At 45.0% G+C, this 22,624-nt stretch overlaps 1 protein-coding gene across 2 annotated transcripts; it reads left to right on the top strand.

Moving 5' to 3' along the window:
• Window positions 1-67: 67 nt before the first annotated feature.
• ATP2C2 (ATPase secretory pathway Ca2+ transporting 2) lies at window positions 68-22,335 on the top strand. Of its 2 annotated transcripts, XM_015874101.2 has the most exons (27): window positions 68-2,689; window positions 5,721-5,828; window positions 6,261-6,377; window positions 7,802-7,891; window positions 7,967-8,002; window positions 8,085-8,146; window positions 8,633-8,741; window positions 8,820-8,969; window positions 9,074-9,142; window positions 9,559-9,634; window positions 9,871-9,937; window positions 10,891-11,015; window positions 12,765-12,862; window positions 13,513-13,614; window positions 13,992-14,081; window positions 14,956-15,057; window positions 15,454-15,610; window positions 17,023-17,193; window positions 17,732-17,829; window positions 17,914-17,964; window positions 18,309-18,475; window positions 19,144-19,212; window positions 19,285-19,401; window positions 19,953-20,100; window positions 20,666-20,761; window positions 21,045-21,186; window positions 21,862-22,335. In XM_015874101.2, the coding sequence occupies exons 1-27, from the start codon at window positions 2,591-2,593 to the stop codon at window positions 21,972-21,974; spliced, it is 2,829 nt and encodes a 942-aa protein (XP_015729587.1). In that variant the 5' UTR covers window positions 68-2,590; the 3' UTR covers window positions 21,975-22,335. The 2 variants fall into 2 exon arrangements, with proteins under 2 accessions (XP_015729587.1, XP_015729586.1); XM_015874100.2 differs by lacking the exons at window positions 19,953-20,100; window positions 20,666-20,761; window positions 21,045-21,186; window positions 21,862-22,335 and having other exon boundaries at window positions 68-1,548; window positions 1,654-2,689; window positions 19,285-19,692.
• The last annotated feature ends 289 nt before the right edge of the window (window positions 22,336-22,624 follow it).

Below are 22,624 nucleotides of genomic sequence, written 5' to 3' on the forward strand. Positions count from 1 at the left end.
AATAGGCTTGCTGTGGCTTTTGACCAACTATCAAAAAGTGTCACGGTAGCTTTTCAGTCTGGTGGCAATCCTTAGGATCTCTTGAACTTGTAATGGTCATCTGGCCTACTTGGGTGGGCAGATTACAGATGTGTGTATGTGCCTCATGCTTCCTGCTGTGAAGTGTGTGGTGGGCTAAATACCTTGGCTTTCAAGGTTGTAATTTTGTCTTAATTTCAACTTCTTCCTACATTAATGCAAGCAAATACATTTTGCTGACTCAACTGGCTGTCTTCATGGAAAACTTCATTTAGAAAATCATCTGTGAATGACGCTGAAGTGCCAGCAGAACATCTAAAAGCAAAAACCCCTCTTCTCTGCCACCCCTCGCTGTACACACTGTGCTGCACAACACAGCGCTCTCTTTTTCTCATCAAAAGAGATTTTTCATTTGAAGGATGCGCCAAGAAGGGACCTGACCCATGTGGGCAGGTCAGTGTTCCCACAGGCAGCAGTGGTTGTTCTGCTCAGGGGAAAAGCCTGACCTGAAAGCAGAATGTTTAGACACCTGAGCAGCAGCAAACACCATCAGTCCCATGCAGAAGAGTTTCTTTCCCTCAAGGTGGCAGGAGAGGAGCAGAAGTGTGAGCAGTCCTGCTTATGGAGAGGGAAGCAGGTGAAAGAGACTGAGCCAGGGGTCTTGCACCCATCGTGGGGCCTCTGGGATGGAAACAGCCCTCTGTGATACATAGACAGCTTTCTGCCTAGGCTGCTTTGCTGGCAAATCTTCCTCTGGATCAAACTTTTGTGCTGCCAGGACTGGGATGAGATCTATTCCCAAGGGGACTGTGCTTGCTTCACACAAGCCAGAGCCCGAAATGCTCAGTTTTGGACAGAAAGCAGCATCCAGATGTAACCTTTTGAGCTTGCACTTAGAATCACTGGGGCTGGGGCAGGTCAGCCTCTGTACCTTACATAGACTCAGGATTTTGTTCTTCTCTAGGTTGTTTATTCAATACTGAGCTACGTGTGTCTCCACAAGCAGCAGCTCTGTGCCAAGAGGAGGAAGTTATAGGAGGAAACCAGCAACAAGAGCCTGTTGCTCAATTAGCTGCGTTGTCAGCAGCGCTTGGCTAACGAGAGCCACGCTTGGGGTTGTACAACCCACACACATTGCACAAAGCTGGCCTCAGGAGGGGTTGAGGTCTTACCTATTGGTTGCTCTTCTACCATGTGCTGGCTGTGTGGATAGTGGGAGAGGTTTGGGGGTCAGAAAAGCAAGGACAAGCTCAGGCAAATCTTTCCTACGAGCACAGACAGGGAGGAAATGTTTTTCAGTGTTTTTCTATCAGGACATGAGGGATGATTCAACAAGACCCCATGACAAACATGCTCAGATGACCAACAGGATGCATTTCCTTGCCTGGCGCTACCTGCTTTATTTATCAGGACCACAGCAAAGCCAGCTGGCTGCACTTCTGCTCTTTGCAAAAGCTACAGAAGGACATAAAGTAATCAAATGCATGTTGAATGCCGGGATAATTTGCCACCTTATTCCCTTAGACTTTGGTAAGTTTTGAACCTTCCCAATGCCTCTGGGAGCCCGGGCTGCCTTTAAGCCCCCACTAAGGCTCTGAAGACCTGGATGTGAACATCCCAGCTGTTTTCCCATAGGAAGGAGCATTGTTGCAGTGATGCAGGAACTTCCTTCATCTGCCTGACGCGTCTGTTTCGGGTCATTAAGAAAGCATTTCTCAATCGGGAGCTGAGAGAGGTAGGAAGTCCCAGCCTTGTTTTACGAGAGGTCGGCTGTTTGCAGAGCATTTCCCAACCATTTTGCTTTTCCCTCAGCCTTTGGAAAGGAATCCTCAATCCAGCAGGGCATGGCATGTTGGGAACAAGAGGTCCTGGGAGAAAACTGTTCTTCTGCAGATAGTGGCACAGTTGGTTTTTTTCTTTGACTGGGAATGACCTTTGTTCCCTAACCACAGCTTTCCCTGGTGAGGTAGGGTTTAATCCCACAGTTAGCCTACCCCGGAGGGACGGTTTAAGCCTCAGGGAGCCCTGCAGTCACACTGCCTGGGGGAGCATGTAGGTTTCCTGGTGCAGACCTCAGCATGATGCTCCCTGACAGGCAGCTATGAATCTCCCAAAGGATGCAGCTGGTTAACCTCATCCATATGTTGAGATCCACTAAGAAAACACTCCCCTCTGGCACATGAACAACTGTGCTGGTTAATAAATCAACACCACAGGTGGGTTCACCCTGAGCAGGGTTGGAGCTCACCTTACACACACGCTATGCATCGGTGCCCTGCAGCTTTGCAGCAAGCAAAAGAAAACCCAAGCTGGTAAGCCCTCAGTGTGATCTCCAGGTGCTGTGCACACGCACACACCGTGTTCTCATATCACCACAGCCACTCTTAAACACACATAGTTTTTCTCTGGCCTTATGGGGAAGGGTGCGCAGCCTCCCTCCAGCACCTGCAGCTGAAGGCGTGACTTGGCAGCAGGTGACACTGCCTCTCCCTGCCTGTAACCACAGCCCTGCACTTGCAGGGCAATCTGAGCAGTGCCCGTGGCACCGGGTGCTCCCACTGCCCCGGCAAAGATGGTAGAAGGAGTGATCTCCAAACTGCTCCCCAAGCGTCCATCTGCTCGTCTCACACAGAAATATCAGCCCCTCGGGAGCATCGAGCCGGAAGAGGAGGTGAGGATTTCCCAAAGCCTTGGCTGGGACCTGCTGAAATACTTTGTGTGCCTGAGGTTGAGTCTGTCGCCTCTGCCTGCCAGTCTGCTCTGTGCCGTGGGAGTGCGATGTAGCTGTGCTCTGTGAGATGCAATGGGGGTAACGATGTCTGCCAGGCAGCAGGGTGAGGAGGGGGCTTGTTTCTATGGGATGCATGCACTGCACACAGCTCAGGGCCTGCAGGTTGTAGGGCAGAGCACCCACCCTGTGGGTTCCCTGTGCTGCTCCTGGGCTTTGCACAGAGGCTCCTGAATGCTCGGTTTTCATGTAAGATGCTGATGTATGAATGCTGGGTTTTACTACCTCTTATCGCTGCCATCACCAAGGGGTCAAAGCACGGTAGTTCAGGTGTGACATTTGTTGCTACTGTTGGTTTTTCTCCGCTAAAACTTGCAGTCCGGGATTCTTTTGTTGCCACGTTTGCTCAGCACAGGGATTTCCATTGCTTAAGACACACTTTTCTCCCACACATCAGAGCAATGCGGTGCCCTCCCACATGAACCCGATCCTCAGCCTGCAGGGTTCGCCCTTAGTCCTGTCCCTACAAAACCATCCATGCGCTTCCAGATCCTCAGGTTCTTTCCTGCAATCATCTGATTGAAGCCTGTTCTCAGATATCACTCCTGCTAATCCTCTGAGCCTTTCAGAGCCTTGTCTTTCCAGCAGAGGGGCTGATCAGTGTAACAGAGAGAAGAAAGCAAGGCATTGAGCTCTTCCCCATAGCAGCACAGTGGGTGGTGCTGCTCCGTGCTCCTCGAGCACAACTCCTGGCCCCAAGGAGAGGGCGATGCTGCTGAGACTGTAAATGTCTGCAGTCTTGTTTCAATGGGAGGCTGAGGTTTCTAACACTGTGCAGTCAGGTTGTTTCCAGCAATTAGGCCAACTCGTTCTGTGCCTGTGCCAAAGTAAACAGTGATACATATTTACTGCAGGACATACGCCCTGCTTGAATTATAGCTCTGGTCCTGCAGAGTGTGACGTGCTCGTAGCATTGCAGGAGTGACCAGAGTTTCTGCTATGGGCACAGTGAGTAGGCAGAGATGGGAAAGCATTGCGGCTTCAGGTGGGTCCTTGGAGGACCCATAGCAGGTAGAACACAAGGCATCCATTGCAGCACAGCTCTGCAGGGGATGGAGGATGTCAGGAGGGGTCTCATTCCAAGCCTTCGTGATGTTCCTGTTACTTAGGGGCACACCAGAAAACCTTCTAACAATGCTGTCACAAGTAGAAACCCTTTCAAGGTCTGTGGGGTCACTGCTGGTCTGTTGGGTGGAGTAATGAATAGCACAGTTATTTCACCCCAAAAAGAAAATTTCCAAGCTGTGCTATTTAAGTTCACCCAACAATTATTTGTATCTTGTATGCATCCCAGTAACTGCCATGGCTTGAACAACTTGATGTATCAGGAGCATATTCCCAGGCTGTGATTTAGCCTGGTAAATGACTCACATCTCCCTGACACCTCAGGCACTTCGCATCAGCAAAACCCTTTTTGTCCTTTCCCTCACTGCATTGAATCCACTCAAGTCTCAGGAGCCAGAGCCTGGAGCACAGACACTACCCAGCCCTGTCCTCCATTCAGGGCTGAGGTGGGCTTATTTCATTCAGTAAGCATGGAGAATACACAAGAAGTCTTCTGCTGAAAGCTTTAAAGGACCTCTAAATAACTTAGCCTACTTTCAACTGGATTTACAACACACTAAGTGGTCCAGGAGCCCCAAGCTTTTCCCCTTGCTGCATAACAATTGATGGGTTGTTTTGTGGCCAAGGATGGAGGTGATGGGGCAGACAGCTGCACAGCTCTGCCACAGAGCTCTGCTGTTCCCCAGCATCCCCTGAGCTTGCAAAGCAGTGGGAGCTGGAGCTGTCCTAGAAATAGAAACCATGCCATGCTGGTGAGCAGTCCTGGCCAGGCACAGGTTGATCACTATGGATTAGCTCACAGCAATGAAAGCACTCATTCACAGCAGCCGTGGTGCTCATACATCCACGCATGTGCTGCCATCATTCCTCTCCTCCACACCTTCCCAAAGGTAAATACTGGTGATAGAGCAGGAGCTGGCAGACCTGGCTGCTCCCACCAGCTCTGTAGGACTGCAGGCACTTTGCCTCCTGCCTGTGCTGCTTCCCATCCTCCAACACCTTTCATTAACCCATGAGCTCCATAAGATGAGGCTGGTTTCTCCCCTCTTGGAGGCAGTGGAGGTGGGGTCTGCCTCCTCCTGTTGGGGCAGAGATCATCCCAGTTCACCATTACCATTCTTTTTTCCCTCTGACAGGTTGGTTTTGTCTTTAACAAGTAAAACCGGGCTTTCCTTGCTCTGAGCATAGAACACACAGTAAAACACTGGCAACGCTGGCATGATAAAATGCTTATCTTGGGCAGGATCCCTACAAACAACAGGGCCCCTCATGCTTTCTTTTCCACAGAACTGCTGCATGTTTGTCTTTTGGCAATCCAGCTCCTAATCGTGTCACATTCTGCCAGCTGATAAGAAGGTTCAGGTGGCCTTTTAACCGAGGCAGCACCTCACCCATTGTGAGGCTTTGATAGAAAACCACTCAGCTGGTTCTAGTCCTGGCCTGCCCATCTCTGCCACGCAGCCAGAGGGGATTGCAATGGAGATAAACTGACCATTTAGCCTAATAACCCAACAGAACAGAGTGTAATAATGTTGGTCGTTCTGACTGCAAACAGATGTCCTGCTCTCCCACTGCCTACAGGAAGGGTCTCCTGCCTGCAAGCACAGAGCATTCCATCTGCCTTGGGGTGAACACTGGGACTGTAGGGCAATGAGTTGCACTTGACTTTGGGGCTGAGGATTAATTAGGGAGTATTTTAAAGAGCTGTGATGGGAAATAGTTTTATGACCTATGGAGCCACAGGGCCGATAGGATAAGAGAATGGTGTTGAGGGAGGGATAGAGAAATGCTAAATGGCTTTCTGCTGATGGGACCCTCATCTAACAAGTGCTTTATCTCCTCTCTGCAGAGCCAGGAGTGTGAGCTGAAAGTCATTGAGCAGGAGAAGGAGGTGACAGTTCTGCTGCCAAAAGATGCATGTAAATACCATAAAGAAGACTTGGCCAAAGCCTTAAATGTAAGGGGTTTTAGCTACATTCATGAACATAATGCTGCAGACTGTGCAGCTGTTGACCCAAATCATCAGCAACTCCTTAGAAATCATTGTCATGAGAGTGCACACAACATATTTTCCCTGCTTTTTAGAGCAGGTTTAATTCCAGATCTAACTTGACAGCCTGATCCCCACACCCCAGCTCTGCCCTGTCCCCCACCCACAGCACTGCTGCTGCTGAGTGAATTGCTGGTCCCCAGCTGTGTGCAATGCCTGGCATTGTGGCTGCTGCACGTGGCCAGCAAGATGGATGGAGGGATGCTGAGGCATGGGAGGGGGTTTCCTAGAGAGTTGCTTTGTTCCTGGGCAAAGTGAGAATCTGATGTTTAGACCTGGATTTGTAGCAGTTTTCTGTGAGTATCCGTGTAACGTTGTTTTACATTGATGTCCTGCTAGGTTGATTTACAAACTGGGCTCTCCGAGTTTTCTGTGCTACAGCGCAGGATGAAACATGGTTGGAATGAATTTTCAGTGGACGCCTCAGAGCCTATATGGAAGAAATACCTGGACCAGGTAAGTGTTTTTGGCATGGATTCTTGGTTCCTGCTGACAGCCCCTAGCTGGGGTGGCTCAAACAAGTCTCTATATTGAAATATTCCATGGATTCAGCCCTGGGACAGGACGTGCCTGAGATCCAGAAGCTGTTCCCACAGTAAAGCCATTGTGAGGTGCAGATGCGGGTTCATTTAACCTGGAGATAACATCTTAAAATGAAAATAAACCTTTTTTATCTCCATGCAGCCCACGAATCAAAAGTTATAGCTCAGTGAACTGGTTTCTGGAGCGCATCTGTTCTCTTTAAGGCAAGTGATAAAATCAGGGAAGGTTTGGGAAAGCCAACTGTACCCAGGAGTCGGGCAAACCTGACAGAGTTTTCTTAAATGCTCTCATATGTATTGAAAGCATCTTTCACCTCTCCTAGGAGAACCTTTTATCTCTGGAAGGCCACCTCCTCTGCCCAGGGAATGGTGGAGTCACCGTCCCTGGAGGTGGTCAAGGAAGGTTTAGATGTGATACTGAGGGACATGGTGTATTGGGGAGATGTTGGCAGTAGATGGATGGTTGGGCTGGATGATCTTGGAGGTCTTTTCCAACCTTGATGATTGGAGCTTCTGTGATTCTTTCAGTATGTAACCAAATAAGAAGTGTGGTTTTATTTGCTTCTTTGTTTGTTTTCAGCCAGCAAGTTGACTCTTTGGCTATTTTCTTAATTTTTATTATTATTACTTTGCTCCCTTTGGTGTTATTTTAGCTGGGTAAGAAAGATTTTCCTTGCTTTGGAAGGCTTTCTTTTTATTTCATGGATTATCATTTTTTTCCTGTGTCACCCATACGCTTTTATTGCTTTGGTGTAAGCATCACTAAATCTCTTACATGATTCAATGATTAGTGAGGTGCTGAGTTGTTTGGTTTCATTGTTGGCTTTTTGGGGTGTTTTTTTTTTTTGACTCCTCCTTGACTATCTTAAATCATTTCTCCTACGAGGACATGAAACGAACTATTCAGTGCCACCAGTTCCCATTCTAGCTAAATGGAATAGTGATTTTTGCACATGTGAGCAGGGCCCTTAAAATCCATGCCTAAAAGTGAAGGGAAAAGTGAGAAACTCCCCCACAGTGTGGCTTCCCCATTCTGATTTTGGTGATGGTTTCCATTTTTGGGTGGGGGGAGGTTTGTAACACCTGACAGTGCTGGCTCCTGTGGCCAGGGCAGAGTTTGGCAGATTGATGAGGAGAAAAGGGGGAAGAAAAAGGGAGAGAGAGGATTTCTAGTATCAAATTCTAAAAGACAATAAAAGGTTTTTGTCTGCACCTGTTGTGCCTCTAAGGCGATTTCAGAGCTTGCCCTGCCCTACGTGAAATCCTTGCCTTTCTGAACAGCTCTGAGACCAGCTCAGACCATGTTTATGTTCTGATTGATTTCGTTTCTTTTTTCAGTTTAAAAATCCCCTCATTCTCTTGCTGCTGGCTTCCGCTTTGGTAAGCGTCATCACTAAGGAATACGAGGATGCTGCAAGCATCACCATGGTAGGTTCACATCTTCTGAACCCTGACCCTTTACTTCCTAAAGCCAATGTGCCTGTAACACCTCTCTGTCCTCAGGCTGTGCTCATCGTGGTCACCGTGGCCTTCATCCAGGTACGTGCAGCAGGGCTCAGCCCTACAGCCCCCAGCAGGTCACTCATCTGACTTGGCTTTCTTTTCCTTTCTGATTTAAAAGGAATATCGCTCTGAAAAGTCTCTGGAAGAGCTGAACAAATTGGTTCCCCCTGAGTGCAACTGGTGAGGCACAGCTGGCTGGTGGGGTGTGAGTCCTGTGGGTTATGGGCTGCACTGGATGTAGCTTTAAGCAACCTGCTCTAGTGGGAGGTGTCCATACCAGTGACAGGGGGCTGGAACTGTGGGTCTGTAAGGCTTTAACCATATAAATGCTGTTCATGTCATTTATTGGTAGCATGTAAATAACCTATACTGTGCCCATCTGTTTAAGAATTTAAAATGAGAGCAAGAGGGAAGGAATTCTCTTTTCTCATGGTCTAATGGGAGGTGGCCTTGCCCATAGCAAGGGGTTGGAACAAGATGATTTCTGAGGTCTCTTCTGACACAAACCATTCTATGATTCTATGGGTAGTGCAGATTTTGTTATTTACACTGCGCGGTCCTTGGGGCAGGGCTCTTGCTTTCCTCCCTGTCATTCCTGAGCCTGCAGAAAGAATAATGAGCTCACAGCCTGCTTTCTTTTCTTCTTTTTCTATTTGTCTAATCCAGCTTGAGGGAAGGAAAACTGCAGCATCTTCTAGCACGAGAGCTTGTGCCTGGAGATATCATATATCTTTCTGTTGGTGATAGGGTCCCCGCAGACCTCAGGCTGATAGAGGTAAATGCAGCTCCATGGACAAGGGCCAGCTTTGATAGGGTGTCTTAGCAATGCAAGAAAAAGCATGTTTTTATTTAGGTTACAGATCTGCTGGTGGATGAATCCAGTTTTACAGGAGAAGCTGAGCCTTGCAACAAGACCGATGGTGTGTTACTGGAAGCTGGAGACATAACCACACTGAGCAATGTTGTTTTCATGGGGACCCTGGTGCGATATGGGAAGGGAAAAGTGAGTCCTCTCACCCCCAGTCTTTTCCCTGATGGTAATCACAGAATCTTTGAAATAAGATTCTTCATTTACTTTTCTCCTTTCCCTCTTCCCCCTCTTTTCAGGGTGTAGTTATCGGGACAGGTGAAAACTCACAGTTTGGAGAGGTGTTCAAAATGATGCAAGCTGAAGAGGTAAAGAAGTCTCTGGAAATGGTGCATGTGCTGGGTGAAAATCATGTGAGGAAGCACTGCGGGGGGTTAATGCATTAGATCTCTGCTTTTTAGGTCTCTGCTATTGAATGCCTACATGACTGAGAGATGCCTGAGCCATATGGCTTCTTGTTTGGTTGGTTCTCTTTATTTATTTTCCTCCACTTCCTCTAGCTGTATACATTCTTAGTTCTATACGTGCCGTGCTTTCACTGGCTGCAGCTCTGAACCAAATGCAGATGAGGTGTTAGAAACTAATCAGCTCTTGATCTTAGGTTTGGAGTGGGTAAGCGCTGAGCAGTATTGGGCAGTTGTGAGGGCCATCATTCTACCTTGCCTTTATCTTCCCATCTTTCATAATGCACAAAGGAAAAACAGCTGTTTTCTCATGTTTCCAGACTCCCAAAACGCCTCTCCAAAAAAGCATGGACAGGCTGGGGAAGCAACTCACCCTTTTCTCCTTTGGTATAATTGGTAAGTTGAACACAATGCTTACAGCTGTGTGTGGGGCTGGGAGAGCCCTCAGTGCTCCAGGGCTGCTGCTTTCGAAAGTACTTGATGGGGATGAATGGGATTTGGGGAGGTGTAAGAGATTCCTGGGAAGGAGAGATCTGCTGCACTGTATAATTCCTTTTCCAACAACAGCTAAAGCAGATTGGAGAGGTATAATTTTCTTAATGGTTTTTAATCAGATGTTTTCCCCACGCTAGGTTTAATAATGCTCATTGGCTGGTTACAAGGGAAGCATCTTCTCAGCATGTTCACCATTGGAGTTAGGTGAGGACTTGAAAGCTCCTTTCTCTTTGATTTGTACTGAAATATGTCCCAGGGAGTTTCCTGTTCAAAACAGTGGACACCTCACAAAACAGAGCTTGCACATACTGATCTTGCACAAGTGTGATTAATGTTGGCTTTACGATTGAGTTTAGCAGAAAAAGAAGCATGGATGTCTTTGGAAATCAATTACATTCAAATATATTTCTCCTTATTTTCTCCGAACAAAGTATTCAGAAAGTCTTCACTGACACTTCCCAGTTCATCCTGCCGCGAATGTCCTTTCCTGTCTGTACTATGAATTTAGTGGGAGTGAACAACAGCAAATATTAGCCTTTGCTGTTCTTTCTAGATTTACACATAGTGACAGGAATGTGCATTTTATGGGCATGAAATGCATGTACAAGCCCTTAATCAAACATAATAAACCATGTGTTTTTAGTAGCGCCCATAAAATCTATTGTTTGATGTTGTGTTGACTCTCAAATGTGTCCTTCAGAAAAAGCTTTCCATGGAAATGAAAATAAAAATAAAAACAAAACTGCAGGTGAGGAGACAACAGAGCAACAGGCAATGAGGTGGCAAAGAAAAGCAGCTGGGTGTGAACGTTGGGAGCAGCCCATGGCTTTGAAAGTCCTCCTTGGTTACGCTTTGGATTTATATGTGGAAGTGCTCAATTACTCAAGGAAATAATTAAAGGACAGATGTGGCCAGCATCTGAGTTTTCTATGCATGCCAGCCGTTGTGGGCTTTAATGTTGGCTGCATTCGGTGTGCGCAGCATAGAGATGCTGTGCAGCTCCTGATGTAGTTTGCAACCACATGTAGGAGATGTGGGGCTGTGTGTGGATGGGATTCAGTAGCTGCCACATGAGATGTGATGTCCCTTTGGAAAGGTTGGTCAGCACTTTCAGTCTGACGTGTATATTGGAACTATTTTCTCTCTGTTGTCCCCAGCCTGGCGGTGGCTGCCATCCCAGAGGGCCTTCCCATCGTGGTCACTGTGACGCTGGTGCTGGGTGTTCTTCGCATGGCCAAGAAAAGAGTGATTGTGAAGAAGCTGCCCATTGTAGAAACACTAGGTGAGTTTGCAAAGGAGCCACAGATTTTGGTCATTCATTCAAATTCAGTTGAGCTTCCGTTTGATTTTTATTCTATCATATCATTTCATTGTATTACTTTATTTAATTGCTTTGTTACTTATTTATTATTTTATATTATCTTGGAATATGCTTACTGGGCACCCACTCAGACTTTAATGCTACTCCATGTTCCTCACCTTTTTCCCTTATTTTAGTGACAGTAACGTGATCAGGTGCTGTCATCCACTATGAGTGATGCAGAGAGAAATCAACTGTGGCATCTTCCTCCTGCTGCAACCCAACCCATGACAGTGGCCCATGGGGAGCAATGCTCCTCTGCAGCCATGCCTGCACTGTTTGGGTTAAAAGTCTGGGTTTCCCCTGTTTCATGGGACCATCTTGCAGGTCCCTGCCATCAACTTCACTGCCTGACTACAAAGCCCTGCAGCCCCTCAAGCTGAGCATGGTGCTATTGACAAAACTATCTGCTTTCCTGCAGTCTATGTAGCCATCTCCCTCATGTCCAAAGAGCTGTGGGAAGAAGGGATAAGAGAGGATGTTGAGAAGGCATCCAGCCCACTCTCACAGCATGGGGCAGAATAAACTCTTATGAAAGTATTCCTTCACCTCCTCCTATCTTCAAACTGGCTCTCATCCCCAGGTCGCTGTGTTCCAGGCTTTGCTATTCTGACCTTGGTCAGTATGGCAATTATATGAAGGGGAAGATGCATTGTGCATTTAGGATTACTCATTAAAATGTGCACCAGATGCCAAGCTGGGCCCAGGTAGTTCAAGATATCTGCTGTGCAGCCGGATCTGCAGCTAAGATTTGTCTGACTTTGAAATGCTGCTATTGTTTAAACTGTCCTTGTTTGTTCTGCAGTTAAGGAATCTTATCACCCTGATTTTATTGTACCTGCCCTGACCCAAGACATCTGAGACTGCCTTATCTCATTAAGAATTTTGTTCTGGAAGGGCTGCACCCAAATAGGCATAACTGCCAGATGTCCAGGTACTCTGCCAGATGACCTAGAAGTGAAAAAAGCTGTACTTTCTGTACATAAATTGTACAGTAAGGTTCTAAAAGGGAGAAAAATAATTAGAGAATCACCAAGGTTGGAAAAGACCTCCAAGATCATCCAGTCCAACCATCCACCTACCACCAATATTTCCCTGCTAAACCACATCCGTCAATACAGCATCTAAATGTTCCTTGAGCACCTTCAGTGGTGGTTCCACCACTCCCTGGGCCTCCCAGGCATTCCAGTGCCTGTCCACTCTTTCAGAGAATAATTTTTCCCTCATGTCCAACCTGAATGTCCCCTAGTGCAACTTGAGGCCGTGATCCTCCAGCTTTACCTGGTTCTGTAACTGAAAGTAATTGAAAATGAAACATTAGAGGCGATAGCACAGAAAAGCCAGTCAAGTCAAAACTGCAAGGGTTTGTTAAACAGTCCATCTGAGGCAGCTTGTGGCAGAGTGAGAATCTGATACTTCTTCTTGGAACATAGTAATAGCTTTTCTGTTGTTGTGCCGTGCCTGGATATGCTGGCCACCTCCTGGAGATCATGGTCTTCTTTGGCTGCTTGTGACCTGATGCACAAGACAATGTAGACATCTTCAAATGTCTCCTACTGCATCTCACAATTAAATCACTTGCACAATGCCATGAAGCATAATCCAATTCCTTTCCTCTCATCCTTTCCTTACAACTTAATGAGTTCTGATTTATAAACTTCCCTGCATCAGGCTGCTGCAATGTCATCTGCTCAGACAAGACGGGCACTCTGACTGCCAATGAGATGACAGTGACTCGGCTCGTGACCTCAGATGGCTTCCAGGCAGAGGTATGGAGGTGGTGATGTGATGTGGACCTTCCTATTTAAGCTCAGTGGGGCTGACTTGCTTTTAGTTCTATAAAGCCCAAATATGGAGCGTTGAGTCAGTCTCCAGAAAAGCACGTCACTGTATATCACTGCTTTGGTCAAGGAGAAGGGACTTTCACAGTGCTGGAGAGACGTGCAGCCCCAGCTCTGTCTGTACAAAAGCCATAAACAAACTGACTTCATCTGCTGTTCTCTGCAACTGTAAACACTGAAATCTGTTGTAGAGCCTGGAAGTCTATCTATTATAGGAATATTTATTACGAGTACGTTAATACTTGGCTCATTTACCTGCTTGCAGAGCTGATAAATGCAGGCACGATCAGGGCTTTAGCAATACCAGCTAAAACCCACTGTGACCAAAGAACAAGATTTCTTGACTGAGCTGCACAGCACTTCTACAGACCTTGAGTTCAGAAAACAAGCTGATCCTTTTGGCCTTATATTTTCTTAATATACATTCACTACCAGCAGCGTTGCCTTGAGCTAGAAAGAAAAATCCCAGCATCCCTTCAAAATCAGAACTCGAGTGCACCTCGCTGTATGGAGACCTGGTGTCCCCATGTGTCTTGTGTGGCACTGAGAAAGTTGTTTTCTCTCCCTCCTCTCCTCAGGTCAGTGGGGTGGGCTACAATGGAGAAGGAAATGTTTATCTTCTGCCATCAAAGGAAATTCTTAAAGAATTTTCCAACGTCTCAGTTGGAAAACTAGTGGAGGTAAGTATAAGTTATGAATCAGCTTGTCCTGTTTGCATTCAGTTTGATTAGTACAGATTAGCACATTAGCAGCAATAACAGGAAGGTCTGAGTTTTCATGACTTATGAAGTTGGTTTGATACATACCGTATTTTGCTTCAGGTTCATTTATCCAAAATGTAAAATTTACCCCAAAAAAGGGGCACGTTCTGTGGATTAAGCAGGTTTAGAAAGCACAAGAACTGATCTCAGGAGATGCGGTTGTAGGGAGTAGTACATCTTTTGGGATGTGGTTGCTTTTGTTTTCCAATCTCTCTCTATTTCAATTAAAGAGATGGAAAAAGCTATTAATTTACTTGTAGAAATACTCACGTGGTTCATTTCTGCCCTTTTTCTAGGCTGGCTGTGTGGTCAATAATGCTGTTATCAGGAAAAACAGTGTGATAGGACAGCCCACGGAAGGAGCTCTCCTTGCACTTGCAATGAAGGTGAGATTGTTGAGATATAAAACATTCCAGTACTAAAAAATAATAACAAAAAAAGGAAAAGCTGGACCTGGTAAGTCTGACAGCAGTGATCACATTTCTTTGAAGTCCGCAGACTGCTTTTATCCTTTCTTTCCTACTCTCTTCTCCCCAGGGTTGTAGATGTACACCTCTCCCATTTAAGTCTCTTGTTGTGGACAAACACCTTCCCTGAGCTTCTGTGCTAACAGCAGTAATTGTTTTGCTTGGTTAATTAGTGCAGTTATTCTGAGCTCAAACCAAAATGTCTGTTTACGTTTCCTCTGGATTCCAGTTAAGAGTTCAGGAGGAAGATGAGTGTGAAAAACAAGCAAGAACTGGCCATGCCAGAAAGCATAGCATAGGGCCACCCTGGGTTTGGAACATCTGGTAGCTGTTTACATCTTTCTGATCATGATTATATAAGACAAGAATTTTGAATGAATATTGTACTCATATTCAGAAGGCCATAAGCACCTCAAGGAATCATCAGACCAGCCCTATACAAATTGTGACCCTCTGAGCTCAGGTAGGCTGTAAGTTACAGCATGCGGGTGGCTGATGAAGCAATACAAACATCTGTTTTATCTCCTAATGTTAAAGCCTGTAAGTCTAACAAAGCTGATCCAAAGCCTCACTGAGGGCCTGAACAAAAGCTTCAAACTACGGGGTAGTTTACCCCATATCAGGCACCAAAGGGAAAAGGTCTTATTGAAACAGAGGTTCTACTCTTCCCCATGCTTTCTCTTGAGCTCTGTGGTATACAACTGCCTTTGAAGTACCTGTTCAGTTCTTGACATATGCTGCGCTTTGGCATTGTGCAGCATTACAGTGCTTCTCTTATTTTACTGTACTTCAGATGGAATTAGCTGACATAAGAGATATTTATGCACGGAAGAAGGAAATTCCATTTAGCTCCGAACAGAAGTGGATGGCTGTGAAATGCACGCTGAAAAATCAGGTAAAGCAAACAGTGCTGTGGGCTGGTTTCGTGTTTCTAATTGTGCACCTCAACAATGGGCATGAAATGGTATCTCTTCAGCAAACAGTGCTTTCAGAAATTAACTGTATCAGGAGGAAAAACTGAGCAAACCTCAGAATTCCTGACTTGGGTGTAATTTTAGTTGGTTGTTCTGTGCTCGAATTGGAGAATTCTTTCTGTGTAGTGGTTTGATCAGGCAAACAAAAGCTGTTGGTGAAAACTGGCAGGGGAAGGGAGATGTGATGCTTAGAAGAAAACATTGGCCATTCTTCCCTCCCTGCTTAATAAGGAGCTTGACTTAACTGAGATCATTCTCATGCCATTTCTTCCCCCTCCCTGCCCCCCAATAAAATACATTATGTTCTTGCTTTAAAGGATCAGGAAGATATTTACTTCATGAAAGGAGCATTTGAAGAAGTGATTCGATATTGCACTATGTATAACAGCAGTGGCATCTCATTAATGCTCACACCTCAACAGAAAGCCTCCTACCAGCAGGAAGAGAAAAGAATGGGCTCCTCAGGTCTCCGGGGTCAGTCCTTGCTGTCTGTGTCCCTTCTTATGCCCCAATGCCTTCCTGCTTTGTTCTGGTTAGGATGGGCAGAGGTTTAACCCTTAGCATCACTTGCATGATCTCTTCATGGTACGTGTCAGACTCTAGCAAGGGTTTTAGTCCACTGGGTGTTGCTTACCATTAATCTTTTCTCCCTTTTTTCCCTTCTTTTTCCTTCTGTATTTAAATTAGTGAGCATGAAAGGAGCTGAAAATAAGCACTGGTACCAGTGAGTGTTTCTTTTCCCTGAAATGTTGTGATCATCTGTGTTACAGTCTGAAAGTTGCATTGAAAAGCTTCGCCTGATCTAGTCAATGCTCTGCCAAGTTTTGCTTTAAAGAGCTGTTTCAAGAGCAACAAAAAGCAACTGCAAAGGGGGGTCAGAGCATGGATTCGAGCACTGATATTTTCATTTGATGTTTAGTTCAGTTCTTTATTACGACCAAACGTAACAATCTCCTTTTGATCCTGACTTTGTGTCAGTGCATGAACTGGAAAAATTATTATAAATGTGGTGTTTCCATCATTGCTGAGAAATCACATGTCATGGTTTTGTAATGTTAGGTAACCCGTGACATCACATCAGTAACATCTTAGACTTTCACACAGTAATAAAGGTGTATCATCTCCTATGCATGGTCCAGGGATGTAAGTAAATGAGAACATGTCTTGGCAGCGAGGTCTGGAAGATGTAGTTAATGTATGTGTTCTCCAGTCCCATGTCATGTGGTTACTGGTGTCTGGAGCTTGCTTGGCTGTATCTAAATCTGGTTTGTGAATGGCAAATCACCTTCCAGAAGAAAAGCAATTAGCTGAGGCGGCTGCTGTGGGTTTGTGATTCAGTCATCAGAGCGATGCTGCCCTGAACACCTGGCATAATGGCCTGGAGTTATTCAGGACCAATTGGACAATATGGTTAGGCAATGAGAACAGAAACAATGTGCTCAAAGCCTTTCTTCACGTGATGGAAGTTGCACTAGTTGAACTGGATTTATTTCTCAAATTATAGATTAAAATACAAAAAAAAACACTTATGTTTTCACGGGGTCACTGTTGTTTTACATAATGCTTCAACAGTATCTGGTCTAATGCCAGACTGTCTCAATTCATTTGCTTTTAGGGAAGAATTGGTAGATATTTAAATTAGAAATAAATCATAAGGGAAATCTAGGAAACAGAAATGCTCTGATTCTGATAAACCTGTATTATTTGAGCTGAGTGATTTTTTTCAGCCTCCTATAGAATAAGATCTGAATATCTGGCTCGAATGACTTTTTCAGTTGGAAAACTGGAAAGCTAAGATCTCCCCTAAATGTCCATTTTAATGTACGGAAGTGAATTGTAAGTAATTTTGCTTTGTTGTCTTTTTTTCCCCCCTCCTCTGTTTCCAGTACTCGCTTTGGCTTCAGGTTCAGAACTTGGCAAACTAACCTTTTTGGGTCTGGTTGGAATAATTGATCCCCCCAGGGCTGGAGTGAAAGAAGCTGTGCAAGTCCTTGTTGAGTCCGGTGTCTCAGTAAAGATGATAACTGGAGATGCCCTGGAAACTGCTGTGGCTATAGGTAATGAACCTGGTTTCCTTCCTGTGGGCCAGTACTCTGTCAAATCAGTCCAGTGTTGTGTTATGTTACCTATCAATGACCATCTTTATTGTTCTTTTTGTTTGTGTAATAGAGGCTCTAAATATCACTGACTTCCTGCCTTTTCCATTGAAGCAAATACTAAACACAGTAATAAAAGACCTCTGCGCTATGGGCCAAATTCCTGTAAATTGTGCTGTTTTAAAGCAAGAAAGGCAAAATCTCAGTGTAGTGCCCTTAAATGAGATAAATGGCCTTGCTGGGATTATGGACTCTGATGTTCCAAGTGTGAGCATCTCTGTGCTTCCCATTTTTGCCTTTACAAGTACACAGTGCAAGCAGCAGAGAGGAGAAGGCTGGACATAGTACCAGCTCCAGCCCTGAGTATTGCATTGCTTCCACACTGCCATAGTGACTGCCTTCACCAGCTCTTAAATTGCTGCCCCTGCTCAAGTCAGGAAAAATAGTTGCCTTTTTCCAGAGCTGATGAGCGGATCTTATTCTGGGCTTTTCTTTGCAGGGCAGAATATTGGTCTTTGCAATGGGAAACTGAAAGCCATGTCTGGGGAAGAGCTGGATCAAGTGGAAGAGTCAGAACTCTCATCCACTGTCAAAAATGTAATGGTTTTGCACATGGTATCAAGGCCTTGTTTAATCACCACAAGCATCCATCTCACACCATCATGTGTTTTTGTTTTTCAGATTTCCATTTTCTTTAGAACAAGTCCAAAGCACAAGCTAAAAATCATAAAGGTACTAAAAGCTTCTCACATCCATCGTAAACCTTGCAAAAATAAGGCACAGGGTGGGTCTCAGGAGTTCTGTCCATGACCTGATCTCCCAGGGCAAGCTCAGCTTAAACTAAATGACCAGAAAACCAAAGATGGTTTGGTTGGCACTACTTAACGACAATACTGTTAGTGTTCCTGCTGCATGCCTCTCCTGGGTCGTTTGAGAGATGCAAGTAATATTACGCTTGGTATTAACAAGCAATCTGCATTCAGAGCTGTGCAGCAGTTCTGTGCTGTGCCCATCCTGTGATTGCCAACGGGACTTCTCCTGGCTTCAGAGTCTCCTTCCTCTCTTCTTCCCCACAGGCTTTGCAGAGAGCTGGTGCCATTGTGTCAATGACAGGAGATGGTGTTAACGATGCCGTGGCTCTGAAATCTGCCGATATTGGGATTGCAATGGGGCAGGCGGGTACAGATGTCAGCAAAGAAGCTGCCAACATGATCCTTGTGGACGATGACTTCTCAACAGTAATGTAGGTTCAGAGACTTCCCTAATATCTGACCCTTTCTAACTTCAGATGCTTTCTGGTTATCCATTGCAATGAGGCTGTTATGTGACCAGCCTTGGAAAAATCACAAGATTCAGGATGTGTAAGTGGAGATGAATTCCTCAGCAGGGCCTGGCTCGCTTTCAGTTGCGTGTACTGCAATAACTTTTTTGTTTCAGGTGGTGGTGACAAAGCTGGCTTTCACCTGAAAGCCCTGGCTTCTTGTTGCTGTAGCTATAGAGATTCCTCAGCTCCTGTAGCTACCTGGAGCTTTAAAAGTGCCTGCAAGTCTGGGTAATCTTGACTTGTTCCCTCTGCCTTGTGCAAGAAGCTCAGGGGAAAGATGCATAATTTGCAACACTCTGCTGGTTTCTAACAACAGGCATGGAAGGCAGAGTAGAGTGAGGATATAATAGGTCACATGTCTGCTTTATGAACCAAGGCCTGGCCACATGAACCACAGTTTTCAGATTGATTAGTCCTGATAAAATCATTCTAACTGAGAAGATGCATTGTTCTCCTCTTTCTAAGCTGAGGCCTTTATTTCAGCTAAGTGCTAGCGAAGGTAACTCATCTTCAAGGTGTCATAGAGAGATCTCAGTGTGAAACACTGTTAATGTTAGTTATTTAATAAATTCTCCCCTCTCTTCCAGGAATGCAATAGAAGAGGGAAAAGGAATATTTTACAACATAAAAAACTTTGTCCGGTTCCAGCTGAGCACGTAAGTTCTTGTTTGCTTTAAGTGCCGTGGAAGCAAAGCTGTGCAGACTAAACCTTCTTTTGTGCTTTGCAGGAGCATTTCAGCTTTGAGCCTAATTACTCTGTCAACAGTGCTCAACCTACCAAATCCACTCAATGCTATGCAGATCTTATGGATCAATATTATTATGGATGGGCCTCCAGCTCAAAGGTATAAAAGAGACAAATGAGCAACATAACAGCTTGTGTTGGCTTAGGAGCACAGGCTGTTATGATTTCTTATCGGTGTGCCAATCACTTGATGGTTAAATAAGACAAAATGTACTTATGTTCCCTTCTGGTCCCTCCTAAAGATATTTACTACTTCTGTACTTGAGGTTTGGCATCTTCCTGTTTTGGGGTGGAACCAAAATCACAAGATACAAGAACATCATTGAACTGCTAATTACAGCATCTTCATTATGGAAGGGGTGTTGGCCAAAATCTCACCCCTAGCGTTCCCTCTCTGATGACATATGGGTACGATGCGCTATGATAGTTTAATATTATTTCATTGCAGCAGTTTGTTTTGCAAAACAAAAGAGAGCTTTTATCTTGCTCTCACAGATAATGCAGCCTTATGTCACATTGCCAGAATGCTGGCATCTCTCATGCTTTATTTAAAAGAATTTAATCTTCCAGATCCATCTTCTCTTACCAGCAGTATCATTTCAGGACAACCTGTGTTAACTAAATGCAGCATTCCTCTTCTATTTGAGGCAGCTTGGGAGTTGAACCTGTTGATAGGGATACAATCAAACAGCCACCCCGATGTATTACGGACACTATACTCAGCAAATCACTGATCCTGAAAATCTTCATGTCAGCTCTAATTATCATCAGTGGAACCCTCTTTGTCTTCTGGAAGGAGGTGAGGAAAATCTGCAGTGGTGTCTTGTTTTCATCAGGGTGGATGAAGAATGAAGTGAAGGGCAATTTCTGAAGGCAGTACATGTTAACTTCCTGAAGTCCATGCAGTGGGGAAGGATTAGTAAGGGCACGGTGTTAGGAAGCCAAAGTCCTTGCTGTGTTTCTGCCTTCCTGTCTTGCCTCTTATTGGGCCTTTCCTATCTAGAATGAGAAAAACTTGTGACTTGAAATGAAGCCTCTGGAGTTCCACAGCCGTAAAGAATATCAAGCACATAAATACTGCAGATATTGGTTAGTTGAAATTATTAGTGCTGTAACAGTGCAGATAATTCACTTTAGAATATGCTTCATACAAAATCTATGTTGGTTAAAAATAGGGTTGATAAGATCGTAAACCCAGCAATTAGCAGGAAGAAATCAATGCTGCCTACCTATACCATCTAGAAGTAGATTTGTTCTTGTGTTCGACTGTACTTTGAACTGCCTGAATCATTACAGGGAATATTTAGTTTATTTATTGCATGGAAAGGCTTAAATAACCCCTGGAACTCTGTGTGTGCATTCAGAACCCTACAGGTGGTATAACCCCCCGGACCACAACCATGACTTTTACGTGCTTTGTGTTTTTTGACCTCTTCAATGCTCTGACGTGCCGCTCTCAGGTGAGATCATCGTGTCAGCAATAATTTCTGCTCTAAAAAAAACCCCATAGAACACAAACATTTTGCATGGGAAGGCTTATTTTTTTTTAACAGTCCTTTAAAGCTGTGTGATGTTTATCATCTTTGCTATCCATCGTTGTTCAAATGTAATGCTTTGGCTACCCAGATCTGCATTCATATAACTGCAATAATCCCAATAGTAGTAGAGTTTATGTGCAAAGAAACAGCCTGACATTCAAATACATGGTTTGGAAATGCTGTTTCTTTTTTTCCCCTTCTCTAGACAAAGCTGATACTGGAAATAGGCTTCTTTCGGAACCGCATGTTCTTATATTCTGTGCTTGGGTCATTTCTGGGACAGCTGGCTGTGATTTACGTCCCTCCATTACAAAAGATCTTCCAGACAGAGAACTTAGGAGTGCTGGGTAAGTTACAAAATACATATATATCTTCTAAGCTACTTTAAAAAGCAGATGGAATTGCCCAGTCGCTACGTGATAGCTCCTCTGAGATTGCTGCTAGGAGAAATCAGGCAGCAGCACACATACCTGAATACATAGAAGCAGTTACACAGAAACGCTTGTAGTTAACGATATTCCAGGGTAGGTTTTCAGTTTTGATTCACTGTACATAAATGCAGGCAGATTGAGGTTCTTCCATGAGCTCTGATGATTTTTCGTTAAATCAATCTATCCAGGATCATTATGGAGTCGCTTCATTTTGCAGAAAGCTCAGTAAATGTTGCTGAGCTGAAATGCAGTGCGTATTTTAGCATCTGAATCAGTCTGAGCAAACTCTGTGTTGCATTATATCCTATTTACCTTAGGGCACATTGGTAGAAGCAGGGTTCAGTGATTCCAAATGATGTCCAGCCATCACGTGGGCTGTACCAGCTGACTGCATCTTTCTTGTCTATTGTGGACAAGAATAGATGAGAGACAGTAGACAAGTCTATTCCACACCAGCAGCTTCCATGAGCGTTGCTAGGCTGTACCTCTGTACTGATGCATCAGAACAGGTCTCTACTGCAGGATGGCCCTCAGCCCAACACAAATCCAGCTGCCCACTGTGTTGTCCCACGCTCTGTTTCCTCTCAACAGACTTGCTCTTTCTTACTGGACTGGCTTCCTCAGTTTTCATTGTGTCCGAGTTGGTCAAACTCTGTGAAAAACGCTGCTGCCACCAGAAGCACAGCAAGGAATACAGGAACTGATGCAAAAGGTGCCCGGAGTGGAGCTGTGACATGAGGTAACTCAAAGCACCGGTCTCTAAGGAAAGCATCTTTTCTGAAGATACCCCAGTGAATCTCTACCAACAGTTCTTCCCACTCCGGTCTGTTCCTTCCTGTACGTAAGCTATGTAAGCTCTACAGACACCTCTGGAATGGCTGCTGTTTTAAACCAAGATCAGGTGTATGTTTATAACGTTGATCTCTGCGCTGAGAATGCTGGTAGCCCCCAAACGGAGTAACGCAGCTTCACACCTGTACAGGAAAATCTGCTGTGCATAAATTGAAGTTTTATTTATTTAAATCACTGTGGTTTTTATTAATAAAATTCTATGTTTTAAAATGATGCACAGAAGTATCTGAATGAGATATCTTGAGTTAGACCCATCTTTTTAATTAGCTGGACAGAGAAGAAGTGCCTTTGTGAGCCCTTCTGTCAGCAATCTGTAGTGCTTCCAGATTCTGTGATCCCTCAGCTTTGATCCAACAGGACTCTAAAGGAATCTGGGCTGAGTTTTCAAACCAAGAGTTGAGAGCTGAAGTGCAGAACTCAGTCAGCCTCCGCTGAACACTGCAGTGGTTTATTTGTCCCTATGCAGCCAGGAGGAGCAAAGTGGTTGGCTGAGCTGGTGTGC

The sequence above is a fragment of the Coturnix japonica genome, chromosome 11, assembly GCF_001577835.2.
Source record: "Coturnix japonica isolate 7356 chromosome 11, Coturnix japonica 2.1, whole genome shotgun sequence".
In the NCBI taxonomy this organism is placed as follows: domain Eukaryota; kingdom Metazoa; phylum Chordata; class Aves; order Galliformes; family Phasianidae; genus Coturnix; species Coturnix japonica.

Excerpts from the sequence above, each read along its gene's own strand:
- ATP2C2 (XM_015874101.2), top strand. The coding sequence starts at position 2,591 with ATGGTAGAAGGAGTGATCTCCAAACTGCTCCCCAAGCGTCCATCTGCT. Across the intron at positions 17,194-17,731 it reads GGAAACTGCTGTGGCTATAG|GGCAGAATATTGGTCTTTGC; the intron begins GTAATGAACCTG and ends TTTTCTTTGCAG. Across the intron at positions 17,830-17,913 it reads TCTCATCCACTGTCAAAAAT|ATTTCCATTTTCTTTAGAAC; the intron begins GTAATGGTTTTG and ends TTTGTTTTTCAG.